The 12,587-nt window shown below is 42.8% G+C and overlaps 1 protein-coding gene across 2 annotated transcripts in view; it reads left to right on the forward strand.

Moving 5' to 3' along the window:
• LOC102221065 (netrin receptor UNC5D) overlaps positions 1-12,587 on the forward strand; it is a 226,292-nt gene that overhangs the window by 161,303 nt on the left and 52,402 nt on the right. For both annotated transcript variants that reach the window (XM_023343786.1, XM_023343787.1), the window contains 2 exons: positions 2,589-2,774; positions 10,229-10,591. In XM_023343786.1, the coding sequence (XP_023199554.1) occupies positions 2,589-2,774; positions 10,229-10,591 (549 nt within the window). The remainder of the gene's footprint in view (positions 1-2,588; positions 2,775-10,228; positions 10,592-12,587) is intronic.

A 12,587-nucleotide genomic window follows, 5' to 3' on the forward strand; every position in this document is an offset into this window, starting at 1 on the left:
TGACCTGTGTTTTGAAAAACTTTTTTATTGTGAACGTTGTAAATGTAAATGTCAGAAATGGCAAAAAAAAAAGCCTGTTCTTTTTTTAAACAAGACCATGTTTAAAAAACATGGTCCATCACATGGCCCTCTCTACTACCGGCCATGTGATGCATACTAAACAATAGGAATGTACATTTAAGCAAGTACTGCTTATTAATATGTGATAATATGGTGAACATGAGCACTGATTGCATGGCCTGAAGTGCAGCAGCGACTTTGAATGTAATTAAATTATTTTAGTTCAAGTGCAAGAAGAAATATATTTGCATATCTACAGTGTATTGCATACTTTACTGAGACTCTGGTGAAACTCTACCCTGGGAACCTGTTTTCCTTTGGTAAATCCAACAGGTAAGAATACTGTCCAGACCTACCCTCGTTCCCGGAACCATGCTCTCTGATGATGTTTGCATTGACACTCGTCAGTGGAGGACTTAAAGGTTGTTGTTTTGATGGACTCTTTGTTTTGGATCAGACACGTTGAAAATAATTCAGATTAACTAACCGGTTTGCTGTACGTACAAAGCTATCTTTATTGAGGCAAATTATTTTTAAATATGTGCAACTTTTGAATTTGGGTAATGCATTACAAAATTGTAAAGCAATGTCCACTTTGTTGAAAAGAAAAATCTAAACAAAGACTAAAATGCAAAAGCTAATATTACGTAGTTCAGATGTTTCACACCGGCTAGCTCCAGCAGAACGCTGACCAGAGCTGTGCCGTTTCTCTCTTCTTCATTGCTTTCTGTTCTTCAGAGACACGTAATGTTTGCTAAATCATAGTCACTCTACCCCAGAAGTTGACGCATGTGCTCAAGGTTACACTTCTCCACGCTGAGTAGCTCTCTGAGTAGCAGGCGGCATGTCTGCCGGTCGAGATGTTCGGTGGTTGAGATGTTGGGTCTTAAATCACGGGCCAATCAACGAATGCAGTCTGCTGTCAGTCAAATCTCTTCTGCGCACTACATGGCTTGGCGTGGCTTGTACAAACTCTGAAGTGAGTGGGGAAAAAACGGAGAATTGCTAAGAATCTGCTACAGTCTGACCAGGGCGGAGTAAGGCAGAACCAGTGAAAGCCTCTTCAGCGGAGAAACATGTTAGAGTAATGGAAGGCATGACGATTAGTTTCCATTTTGTTCAAGCTCTGAGAGGTAGAGCACGGGATTGCTCCAGCTTTCCGCTCTGTGTAATACAGTCCTACTCCTGACTGAGTTTGCCCTTGAACATCTACATAATAACAGGCTTGGCTCCATCACCTTGCATCATGCCCTTTTCACTCTCTGTGGGTCTTTATTCATACAACAAAGACACTCCTCTTTAATCTTTAAGACGCTTTCATCTCAGAAAATAAATGACTGATTCCAAGTAATGTGATAAGAATCTTACATTTAACGCCACGGAAAAAATAAAACCTCAACGCTCTACACTAACTCTCCTGCTTTAAAGGAGACGGTCACCTGATGATTAATTAATCATGTGTCTTTGGAAAGCAGCGCCATTACAGCAACCCCACTTAAACTCCAAAGGTGTACTCTGTTTGTCTAATGACTGAAAAAGATGTCGCAGTATAAAGCACCAACGAATCCAGTTTCACTGGGTTAGAGGTTTTAAGTTTGATGTGAAGTGCTGACACCAGACAGAACTGATCCATGGTGAGCCTCTGTGAATTGTACCATCGTTCTTCTCATCTTAGATGACCGGCATCAGTGGATGTGGTCTTCTGCTGCTGTAGCCCGTCTGCTTCAAAGTTGGTTGCACTGAGTGGTTGTTTGAGCCACGGTTGACTTCCTATCTCAAACCAGTTGGTCAGATTTTCCCCTTTGTCATCAACAAGGAATTTTGTGCTAGTAACAGGTAGAAACAGAATATTATCTCTTGTTGGGATTGTCCTGAGGATTTGGTGTATTGGGGGAAAGCTTCTGAAATACCAAAGAGCACACCGCCTTCAGTCACTTAAATCTCTCTTCTACATTTTGATGTTCGATTTTTACCTCCAGCTGTCGTCGCCATGTTTAAAAGCAATTGAACAGGTGTAGCTAATGAAGTGCCAAGTGAATCTGTAGACCCTAACAAGTTGAAGATTCTGTGCTGTTGTTTTTCTAGGGCTCTTTATGTCAAAATCAATGCAGCAAACTAAGCGTCTATGTGTTTACTCCACATAGTTGAACTCTATTATGTACAACAACAATGTAACTCAGCCGCCCACACTCCAGTTCAGGTGAGCTCTGTTTCTGGCAGGTAATGTACACCAGGCAGGGAGGATGAGCGACCTCCAGAGGTCATGGATGTTTTCCTTCCTCTGAGTCTACACCCCCACGTTTTTCTTTTGTTTTTAAAAGCTCACTTCAGGTCATGCTAAAGTCACGCACATTTCACAACCTGCTCAAACACACTGGTTTTAGCCTCAACATAAGCAGTACAAACAAATCAAATTGGGTAGAACTATTATGTTCAGCTTACATAACATTAAAAACACAATAAACTGTTTAAAAACGGAGGAAGTTTACTTCTGTATGAGAACTCTTTCCTGTGTTTGTGTCTTACAGACATGGAGAGCTCCATCGACGTGGCTCTGTACTCGGGTCTCGGAGCAGGAATCGTCGCCGTGGTAATCCTGGTTGTGGCCGTCATGCTGTACAGGAAGAGCCACAGCGACTATGGCGTTGATGTCATTGACTCTTCGGCTCTCACTGGGGGTTTCCAGTCCTTCAACTTCAAGACGACCAGACAAGGTGAAGCTACTTCTTCTCCCTACCTTGTGTGTTGTGGCGTTGAAAAAAGGCCAGCTAAAAAGAAATGGAGAAAATGCATAATTTTTTTCCATGATTTCAGCATCTAATTTGATTTTAAAAATTTCATAATTTAATTAAAACTGGTCCTATGAGGATGACCTTCTGAATTACAACACATTGCCAAATAAATCTTGATTAAATTATTCTGAAACTATGTTGGACTGCTGTCGGTTTGAGATCTGTTCGTTAGTGCAGACAGAGCATCTGCACAGCATAGCATGAGAGTAGTAATCGGGCATTACTGATAACATTTCAAAGCACTCACATTTAATACATTTGATGTGTATGTGATGTACTGTATACACCAATCAGACATAACATTATGACCATTGAAGGAGCTTTTAATGAAAGATATACTGTAATTCTCCCTACTGGCTGCTTTTGTGATTCTATTGGATTATAATTATAATTGAACAAAGTGTTTTAAAAATGGTGGCACGAGTCAGTGAAGCACTTTGTTTGCAAGTGTAATATCTGAATAGACAGTCATACTGTTCCAACTCAGAAAATTACACTTGGTTATATTTTACAGTAATGATATGAGTTATTCATCTTAATGCAGATTTTCTGAAGTCTGCTCAGAGTCTTCCTGTTGGCCGTGATGTGGTCCTGCTTGCCTGAACCTTTTGAGGCAGGGCATATCATCCTCAATGGACGAGGCCAACTCCATTATTTAGAAATATTTTTATGAAACAGTGTGTCCTCCAGCTAAACAACACACACACACACACCCCTACACACCAGAAAACATGGTTTAGTGGCCACTTAGTTTCATTACTCTGGTTCGAGATTTCCATTGTCGCTTTTTCTGACAACGGACAAGAGTGAGCATGGGGCCCCTGACTTTCTTGCAGCTACGCATCTCCAAACACAACAAACTGATGCTGTGTGTCTTCTAACACCTTCCTGTCAGAACCGGTATGAACTCCTTCTGCAGCTGGAGCCAGCTTTCTGTTGACATGTGCATCAGTGAGTTTTGGCCACCCATGAATCTGTTGCCTGCACAACACTGTTGCTTCCTTAGATGACATTTGATAGATACTGACCTCTGCGCTCCACCTGCTAGTCTAATCCAGTGTTCTGACAATAAGACCATAAAAAAAAGCATAATTATAACCACAATTCTATACACTGCGGCTCATATGCAGTCAAAAGGTGGAACTCATAAATTTGCAGCAATATGGTGTTATTTCGCTGCCGGAGTGACGGAGGGAAGAGAAGAGGAGAAACAGCTTCAGCAAGGATTAAAACTTGCTGTTGTGATCATTTCATAGTGATTACACAGGGACACTGCATTACAATCACTTCAAAAATCAGAGAAAGTTTGTAACATACACATATTTTTAAAAAATAAAATGTGGTGCAGATGTGTCTGAGTAGAGCATAAAGCACACACACACACACACACACACACACACACACACACACACACACACACACACATGCAGCAGAATCCTACAAATCTGTTATGATCCCTTCACAGCAATCCTTCCGGTCAAAGTAAATGAAGTTTTTTCTCCCTACCAGGGTGATTTTCTGGGGTAAATTTTTACCCTATGTAGTTGTTTGTAGCAAACAATACTGATAGCCTCAGAAAGCTACGCTGCCTCCTGCCAAAGATTCCTGTAGTGGAAACTAGAGGGTACAGAACGGTTGACTTTGAGCCAAAGGTCCTTCCCAGAAGACAAAGACCCAAAACATGCAGTTAGAGATACACTGATGGGGATCACTTCATAATCGTGTGTTCTTATTTTGGACATCTGTCAGAGGCCACAAGTATGTACCTGACTGCTGTGTGTGACCTCTCAGAAATGTGACATTTATGCCAAAGTGTTTGGCAACTCCAAATAAGCCCATGCCAGGCATTAAATAGCTGATTTGTGGTGATGCTGGAAGGTTTTTTACCTAAGGCAGCTGATGTTCTTACCTTGACACCCAAGGCAGATACATAATAGTGTGACAAGGATATAAGAAGTAGTGTCATCAACAGAGAGCAAGCACAAGGCCAACAGGCGACGTCACGAGAAAGAGACAGAGAGAGAGAGCTCTGCGGTGCGATTGATGGCGTTTGCCAGCATTAAGCAGAACGGGCTGCACCCTCCCTATCGCTGTGAGATTTATGCCTCAATGATCAGTGAAAGGACCTGTCCATCTGTTTTGACAGATCTGCACCTCTGTTATTCTGTTGCAGGAGATAATCAATCTCTGATAGACAACAGCAGCACTCCGCCCGCCTCCCTCTGGACGGTGCGTCCGACTGTCGTTCCACCAATCTTCCACATCAGATTACAGCAGCATGAACCCACTGATGGATAAATGAGGGGTTTGGGGGGTGGAGGTGGGGCGGGGTGGGTGGGTGGGTGGGGGGGGGGGGTATGGAACAGTGAGCATCAATTCAGTTTTTGTTGTGCGCAGCAATAACTTCTGTAGCCCATGTGACTGCTGCTCTCCCAGCACAGCCACGCTGCAGGCATTCATATTGCAGGACACTTCTGGGTTACTGCTAGTGATAGCCATTGTGGAGACAGGTGATCCATCCAGCCAAGGGTTCCCCCTTCCAGGCATCCAGAGGCCTGGAGAGCTGGTCATGAACCCCTCCCCCCCTCTCCTGTCCTTCCTCCCCTGCCCCAAGCGCTACGTCTTGAGATTGGAAAGATGTGCAGAGTGCTCCATTCAGCAGGTCATCAATCGTATTTAAATAGGCCAGTTCTCTGTGCAGCCTGCTTGCTGTGCCCTCCACCGGACACAATCCCTCCTCTCCGTTTAGCAGCCGGGTCGAGACTCCCTGGGAAATCTGGAGCACTTCCTTCCTCTCTTCTCTACTTATTGCTCAACAGCCACAGTTTGCCTTTAAGGCGTCCCCCCCCCCCCCCCTAGATTGGCCTACTTGATTTTTTAGGGAACATAAAAGCACTCACATTTGCTTTTATGCAAATGTGAGTTGAAGCTGCCGTATTTAACTTTTCTAAAAACATATTTTTATACATGTTTGTTGAAACTGTCACTATGTCGTGACAGTATGGAACGAGACAGATAATCTGTGAAAAAAAATCGAGCTCCTCTTCCTTCTCCCAGTGCTAACTAGAAACAACCAATCAGAAACAGGAGGTGGATCTTAGCACTACAGCTTCTTCCCCTTAATGCTAAGGCTAGTTAGCATAGCCACTGGTGACGGTGGATAAACAGTTTTCTTATAAGGCTAAATTGTTTCTCTGCCATTAGCAATTTAAGCTGCACATTCACAGGAATTATTGACAGCATTAAGCCCCGCCTCCTTTCTCTGATTGGTTGTTTTTGACCAAGAGTGGCGCATTTCTTCAGATGGCAATTGTAGCTCAGGGAGAATGTGGAGATTGATCTTTTCGCTGATTGTCTCAGAACAAATTGTCAAGACATGGTGACAGTTTTAACAAATATGTAAAAAAAAAAAAAAAAACACATCAAAAAAGCTTCATACTGCTGCTTAAATAAGCACTTTTGGATATTAAACTTGCATTCAAATAGAAGGCCTCTCAAAATTAGATATTGTTATTAAACCTGAAGCATAAAAAAAAAAGAAAGAAAAATACTGAAGTGATTCCAAGTTGTTAGAAATGCTCTCAGGTGTTTCTCCAGAGAGGCGGAGTGCAGAGCGAGTCTCGGACCTGACCCTGTCTTTCCACATTCCTTCTCCTTCTGAGTGATTTTTAATCAGGGGCCCAATTCCAAACCCATCCCTCAAGGTATTCAACCCGAAGTACATTTCATTAACTTCTCTCATCTCACTGCTGCCATTCCATTTGCGCGGCGTCATTCTTAAAGATGCACACTCGAGCGATAATCAGATCATTCTCCGCCCGACCAGAGGTACCAAAAAAAAAAAGAAAAAAAATTGGCGGCGATTGAATGTCGTCTGCAGTGGGCCGACGTTTGCGGTGCTGCAGCTCCGACCGAGACCCCGAGAAAGCGTTTAGAAATAAACTGTGGTCATGTTTTTAATTCATTTCTGTGGAACATCCCAGCGATTACTTACATTTGAACCAACGCTGACTCCGTACCCTATAAAATGCTGTCTCAGTTGTTGCAGGCCAGAGGTGAAATGGCCATCATGATGATGCTGAGAACCATAATGCCGGAGGTTTGGGGGGAGAGTATAAAGGATTAACCACCACAGCATTTGAGGAAGTAAACTTCTTTAATATGGAAGTCTTTGTAATTTCATTGAGCGTATAATGTGAATCAGAGACTGATGAGAAACTGTAGAACAGCAACCCAGAAGATACAGAAATCTCGTTAACACGGGAAGAGGTTGGTAAAATCTCAGGAGTAAAACAAGAGGATCTGACCAGGTCTGTCCCAATACGCAATACATCAGTTAATGTGGGGCGTGCTGTGGTGGCGCAGGGGGTTAGCACGCCCCACATTTGGAGGCCTTAGACCCGCGGACGCCGCGGGTTCGACTCCCGGGCCCGACAACCTTTGGCGCATGTCCTCCTTCAAAAAACAAAATGGCGCCGGCTCAGCTGGCTGCCTGCAGACGCAGCTCCCGTCGTGTGTGTGTTAACCTATGTATAAAGAAGAAATTCTTGCTGTAACTGCGAAATAATTTCCCTGCTGGGATGAATAAAGTAATTCTTCTTAATCACACTACAAACTAAAATTAGCTCGACCGTTTCCGGTGGCGTGCTTGTTTGGTTTTTTCATGTTTCTTCCTACCAAACAGACTGGAAGCACAAAAAGCCTCACTGTGGTGCATCGACTGACTCCTCCCCTCCTCGTTTCCGTAAGGGTTTCGACAGAGAGAAGGCCACATTGATCCCTCTCCTCTCATTTCTTATGGAACTATGGCGACGAGGCGACAACCGGTTGCCGTCCTCTCGTCAAGCGACTGGCGAAATTCGTGTGAAATTTCGAGCTCGTCCGCGTAGGTGCGCGCACACGAGCTAACGACGTGACACGAGAAAGTTGGAAAATATTCAACTACTGATGCCGTCGCTATCGTTGCTACCATTGCTGTTGCGTCCCGTGAAAGAAGGAAGTGGATAGAAACACAAGACCAGACAGAGAGAAGTGAAATGAGAACCAAACATAAAACAGCAGCTCAGGATGAGGCTGAACAAAAACTAAAACGTATATCAAGAACTTTAAACACTGGACTAAATCAGAAAAATTTAATCCTCATGATAATGACATTATGTGATGCTAACAGCATGAAGAAAGCTTTTGGGAGAACATGTTAACTTTAAATGTCCTGTGGTTTGGAGGGTTTACCATAATGGGTCATCTTTTAATTTGCATTCTGAATTATGTTAAACGACCCTTTTACTTTCCTCAAAACATAAGAAAGTAATAATACTTATATTCCATGTTTATTAGTGCTATGCGATGACAAATGCACAATGTCTGTTTCTACTGACAGGGATTTTGTTTTAATTTTAAATCAGGACGCAAAAAGACCCAGTTAAAAAGCACCAGCAGCCTCCACAAAGCTCATCACAGATCCCATCCCTGGTAATTAATGATTTTCCTAAAAATAAAACAACATTAGCCTCCCGCTTCGCACCCCTCGCCAGGCAGCAGCTGGGCAGCAAGGACTCTGTGACTTCGCCGCTATCTCGGTGCTGCTGCCAGATCGATGCGGCGCCCTGCTCGCTCCGTTTGGCAGCTTCGCCACATTTAATGGCCACAGATGAAGACCTAAGCTCCCCCACCCCCCACTTACTCTCATCACACACTCTCACACACACAGTGGGGGCTGAAGGACTCCTCTCATTTACAGAGCAGACCCCTCCCTTCTTCTCCTTCAGGAGGACAACCGTGTTGTCCTGAGGAGCTGACTTCAGCAGATGGATTATGGAGATCAAGCTGCGTGTGAGCTTGGTAATTAAATCTGACGCCCTGACCGTGGCTCCGAGCCCTGGACCTTCTGTCCAGGTTGTGCCCCTTTGGCCCTCGTGCTCCGCTCTCCTGCCTGGAAATGCAGTTTGAACTTCAGCGGTCAGCCATGGAGTCGCCAGAGCGAATAAAGTCTGATTTAAGCCACATTTACTTCACCCGGAGACGACAAAAAGTTTCTATTTGATCAAAGCATGACACAAGTTTTTGCTTTTGCTAAAATGTGTCACGTTAAATGAGCAATGACTTGCAAAAGTTTTCACACTACTTGAACTTTTTGACATTTTATAATATCACAACTGGAAACTTCATTGTGTCGTATGTTAAAAAAAATATATAAAAAAACAAGATTAGCAATAATAATAATAATATACTGTGCAAGATCGTAACATAAAGCATACTGTGCAGTTATCAGAAAGAGAAGAAATTTAAATCATGTGCATATGTACTGGCTGAACATTAAAAAAGAAACAACAGATCTATGATATTAAAGGTCCAAAAACAATGCAACATATTTTTCCAAAATATATATTTTTTCCATTTACTTTCAAAAACTAAAAGGAGTCAAAACACTGTGTGTTGCTTTTTTTTGTTTTGGTTGTTTTTAGTTTTTAAGCAATATGAAATGTTTTTACCGAATCAAAAGGAGTGAAAAAGTATTTGTGCCCTTCCTGATCAAGGTTACTGTCGTTAATTAAAACTAACGAAATAACAGGAATTGAAAAAACATTTTTGCTAACTGAAGAATATAAAAACCACAACTAGCTGGGAAAAACTAAAACTAACTATAACTAACCAAAACATACTGAAATTATACATATAATATCCTTTGTTTTTATGTGTATGACTATTTATTAGACTTTTGAAATTATGTGAAATAGTTTTGTTTTTTTCCCCACCACACAACACAGTTTACGTCAGTTTACGTCAGCTGTCTGCAGTTTACGGCTCTCCATGCTCCTCCTGGTGGCGCTAAGGCTAGTCCGCAAAACGATGACGGCTGAAGTTGGGAGAAAACTCCAGAGTCAGTTGGTTGTTCAACAATGATTGAATATATTTTTTGAAAATGGTATCATTACCCAATCGATGTAAGCACAATCACAATACAACACTTAGACCTTTTTCAATTCAGCAAAGTATGGAATTTATGCTACTGCAATTACTAAAAGCTAAATATCTAACTAATAAAAACCATCAAAAACTCTCTAAAAACTAACCAAAACTAACTGAATTAGACAAACAAAAAGTCACAACAGAATAAAACTAAGCTACATTGAAAAATCCAAAAACCCCAAACTATTACAACTCTGTTCCTGATTCCCTGATTTGTGTGACAAACATTCAAAGAATAGAAAATCAGAAACACTTTTCCACATCATTTTATCCCAGAAACTCGTTCATCTCCAAGTAGGACGGTGATGAATGTCATTTTAAAAGATTCTTTAACTAAACCGTTGTTCTGTCTGTCGTTTCCCATAAACACAGAGCTTTTAGGTGACCGTGTCTCTCCGTGTGTCCAGGCAACCCGCTGCTTCTCAACTCCTCGATGCCGCCCGACATGACGGTGGGACGGACGTACAGCACGCCGCTCTGCTTCCACGACGGCGCCGACAAGGAGCTCTTTGACCCGCTGCCGGACATCAAAGTCAAAGTCCAGAGCTCCTTCATGGTGTCTCTGGGCGTGGCCGAGCGCGCCGAGTTCCACGCCAAAGCGCCCGGCGAGTCTTACCCACAGGACCTCAGCTGTGACTTCTGCAGCACTGTGGACAAACGCAAGAAGGGCCCGCTGATGCTCAACGGGCCCCTGAGCGGCAGCAGAGAGCAGCTGAGGACCAGCGGCGTGTTTGGCCACGTTGGAGGCCGGCTGGTGGTGCCCAACACAGGTGAGCGTCACTGGAAGGGGGAGATGAAGGTGTGTAGATCCCAGCTCTGTTCTCGCTCTCTCAGCAACGACAGGCTGCAGTAACCTCTCATCAGAACTGTGCGATAGACGCGGTCTGCCTCCAGAGGCTCCTCAACGTTTAACAGCTTCCTCCAGGCTTTCTCCGCTGCCTCGCCGGTCCTGGTACTAACCTCCCGCTTCTGCTCTCACCAGTAAAACACGGCCTCTGTGATGATTCAGCAAAACGAGGAGCACCGGACAGAAAAACGGATCCAAAACTGGGAGGAAACTCAGGGTTGCATCGATCAGACATTCGTGGAAATCAAAATAATTCCTTCCAACCGTCCGTCATCACTTATTCCCCACAAAAAAATTATAAAAAATAATAACACATCCGTGCGATGTTATTAAGCATCGCACGGATGTGCAAATCTTTTTGTGGTTTGCAAAAGGAGCTGGCCGGGTTTAAAGCTGTCACTGGTTTCCGTGGTTACCCACCGTTGTCATGCAGTTTTAACATTAGCTAGCATGTTGACAACTAACTAACGTGGGTACGACTTTAAAGGCTCCTCTTATAGATGGCTAATGAATATTTTATTGATATGCTATCCATTCCACTGTGAACACTTTATAAATCATTAATAAGTGTTTATTATCCATTAATTAAGAGTGAGGAGGTATCAGACTATCTTGATTTACTATCTTACATATATAAAATATGTAAATGCTCATACTTTGCTCACTAATTGGCAAGAAACCTGTAGATTTTGTCTCCTTCTCACCCTTAATTAATGCATAATATACAGTTATTCAAGAGTTGCATAAAAAAAAAAATCAATGCTAGTACACAAAGAGCATTGCACTGCTTGGTCACCCTGACAGAAAAAATCTATCTTCTATCAACTTCTTTTTGATTCTTGAAAAGAAGATGTAGCAGTAGTCATGGAGGCGGGTGGTAAACCATCAGAAATGTGCAAGAAATAAAACCGCTGACATCTGCAGCAGATGCCGCAAAGCTGCATGCAGGAGTTGCGCCAGGCGAAGAGAGGCGGTCTGCGCCGGCGGCGAGTTGCGAAAAAGTGTGTTAGTGTAATTTTAAATAGTTGTAGTGATATATTGTTGCTTTCTTTCTGCAGGCGACATGCAGGGTTGACTGATAATCCCGCTGGAGGATTTCTAGAAGCATCGCATGAAATAATGATAAAACAATAAATGATTGAGAACGTTTCTCTGGGACAGCCTCCTGTCTGGCAGGTTGTTGAGAGGGTTTTTTTTATTATTATTTTTATTTCTTTCTTTTTGGAAGCACAAACAACTTCCGATATGACTTCAGGGAAAAACATCCTGCTGCGTGGTGTGGGGCCCTTTATCCACATTACTGGCACCGCTACATACCTGCCTGGAAGCACTGGCAGCACTTCTTCTACTGTCTCTGAATTTTCAATTACAAATAAATCCTTGGCATTGTTTTCTGTGAGCCCATCAGGAAAGAAAGAAATCACCCACAATACTATTATTTACAGGGCAGCTCTTCATCATACGACAGCTTTGGTTGGCACCTCTTGGGTTCCAGAATCAGGGAAAGTGATAGGAGAGAGAGAGAGAGAGAGATTTAGGGAGATTTTTGTATCTTGAGTTTTAGTTTGATTTTTTTGTTTTGTTTTTTTTTTGCCATTTGTGTTCAGAAACATTCATATTCACACATTGGTATTTGCAGCTTCTACTGTGTTACTTATGAATTGATTTCACAAGACATCTTGAAACCAGGGCCTGACATGCTGGACGAATAGGAATGGCAAATCAAGCCAGTGTTTGAGATGCCTGGTCAGAGATCAAAGTAGGTGATGTCTCACTCACTGTGAAAAAAAACATTACACATTTTTATCGAGTGCCTATAAGAAAAAGCAGGGTGTTGGCAGAGAGGAGATGTGTTGGGATAGCCTCGTCACTTTTAAGAAATTTTGAACACAGCTGAGCTCATTATTGGAGCTACTTCT

The sequence above is a fragment of the Xiphophorus maculatus genome, chromosome 12 (assembly GCF_002775205.1).
Source record: "Xiphophorus maculatus strain JP 163 A chromosome 12, X_maculatus-5.0-male, whole genome shotgun sequence".
NCBI classification, from domain to species: domain Eukaryota; kingdom Metazoa; phylum Chordata; class Actinopteri; order Cyprinodontiformes; family Poeciliidae; genus Xiphophorus; species Xiphophorus maculatus.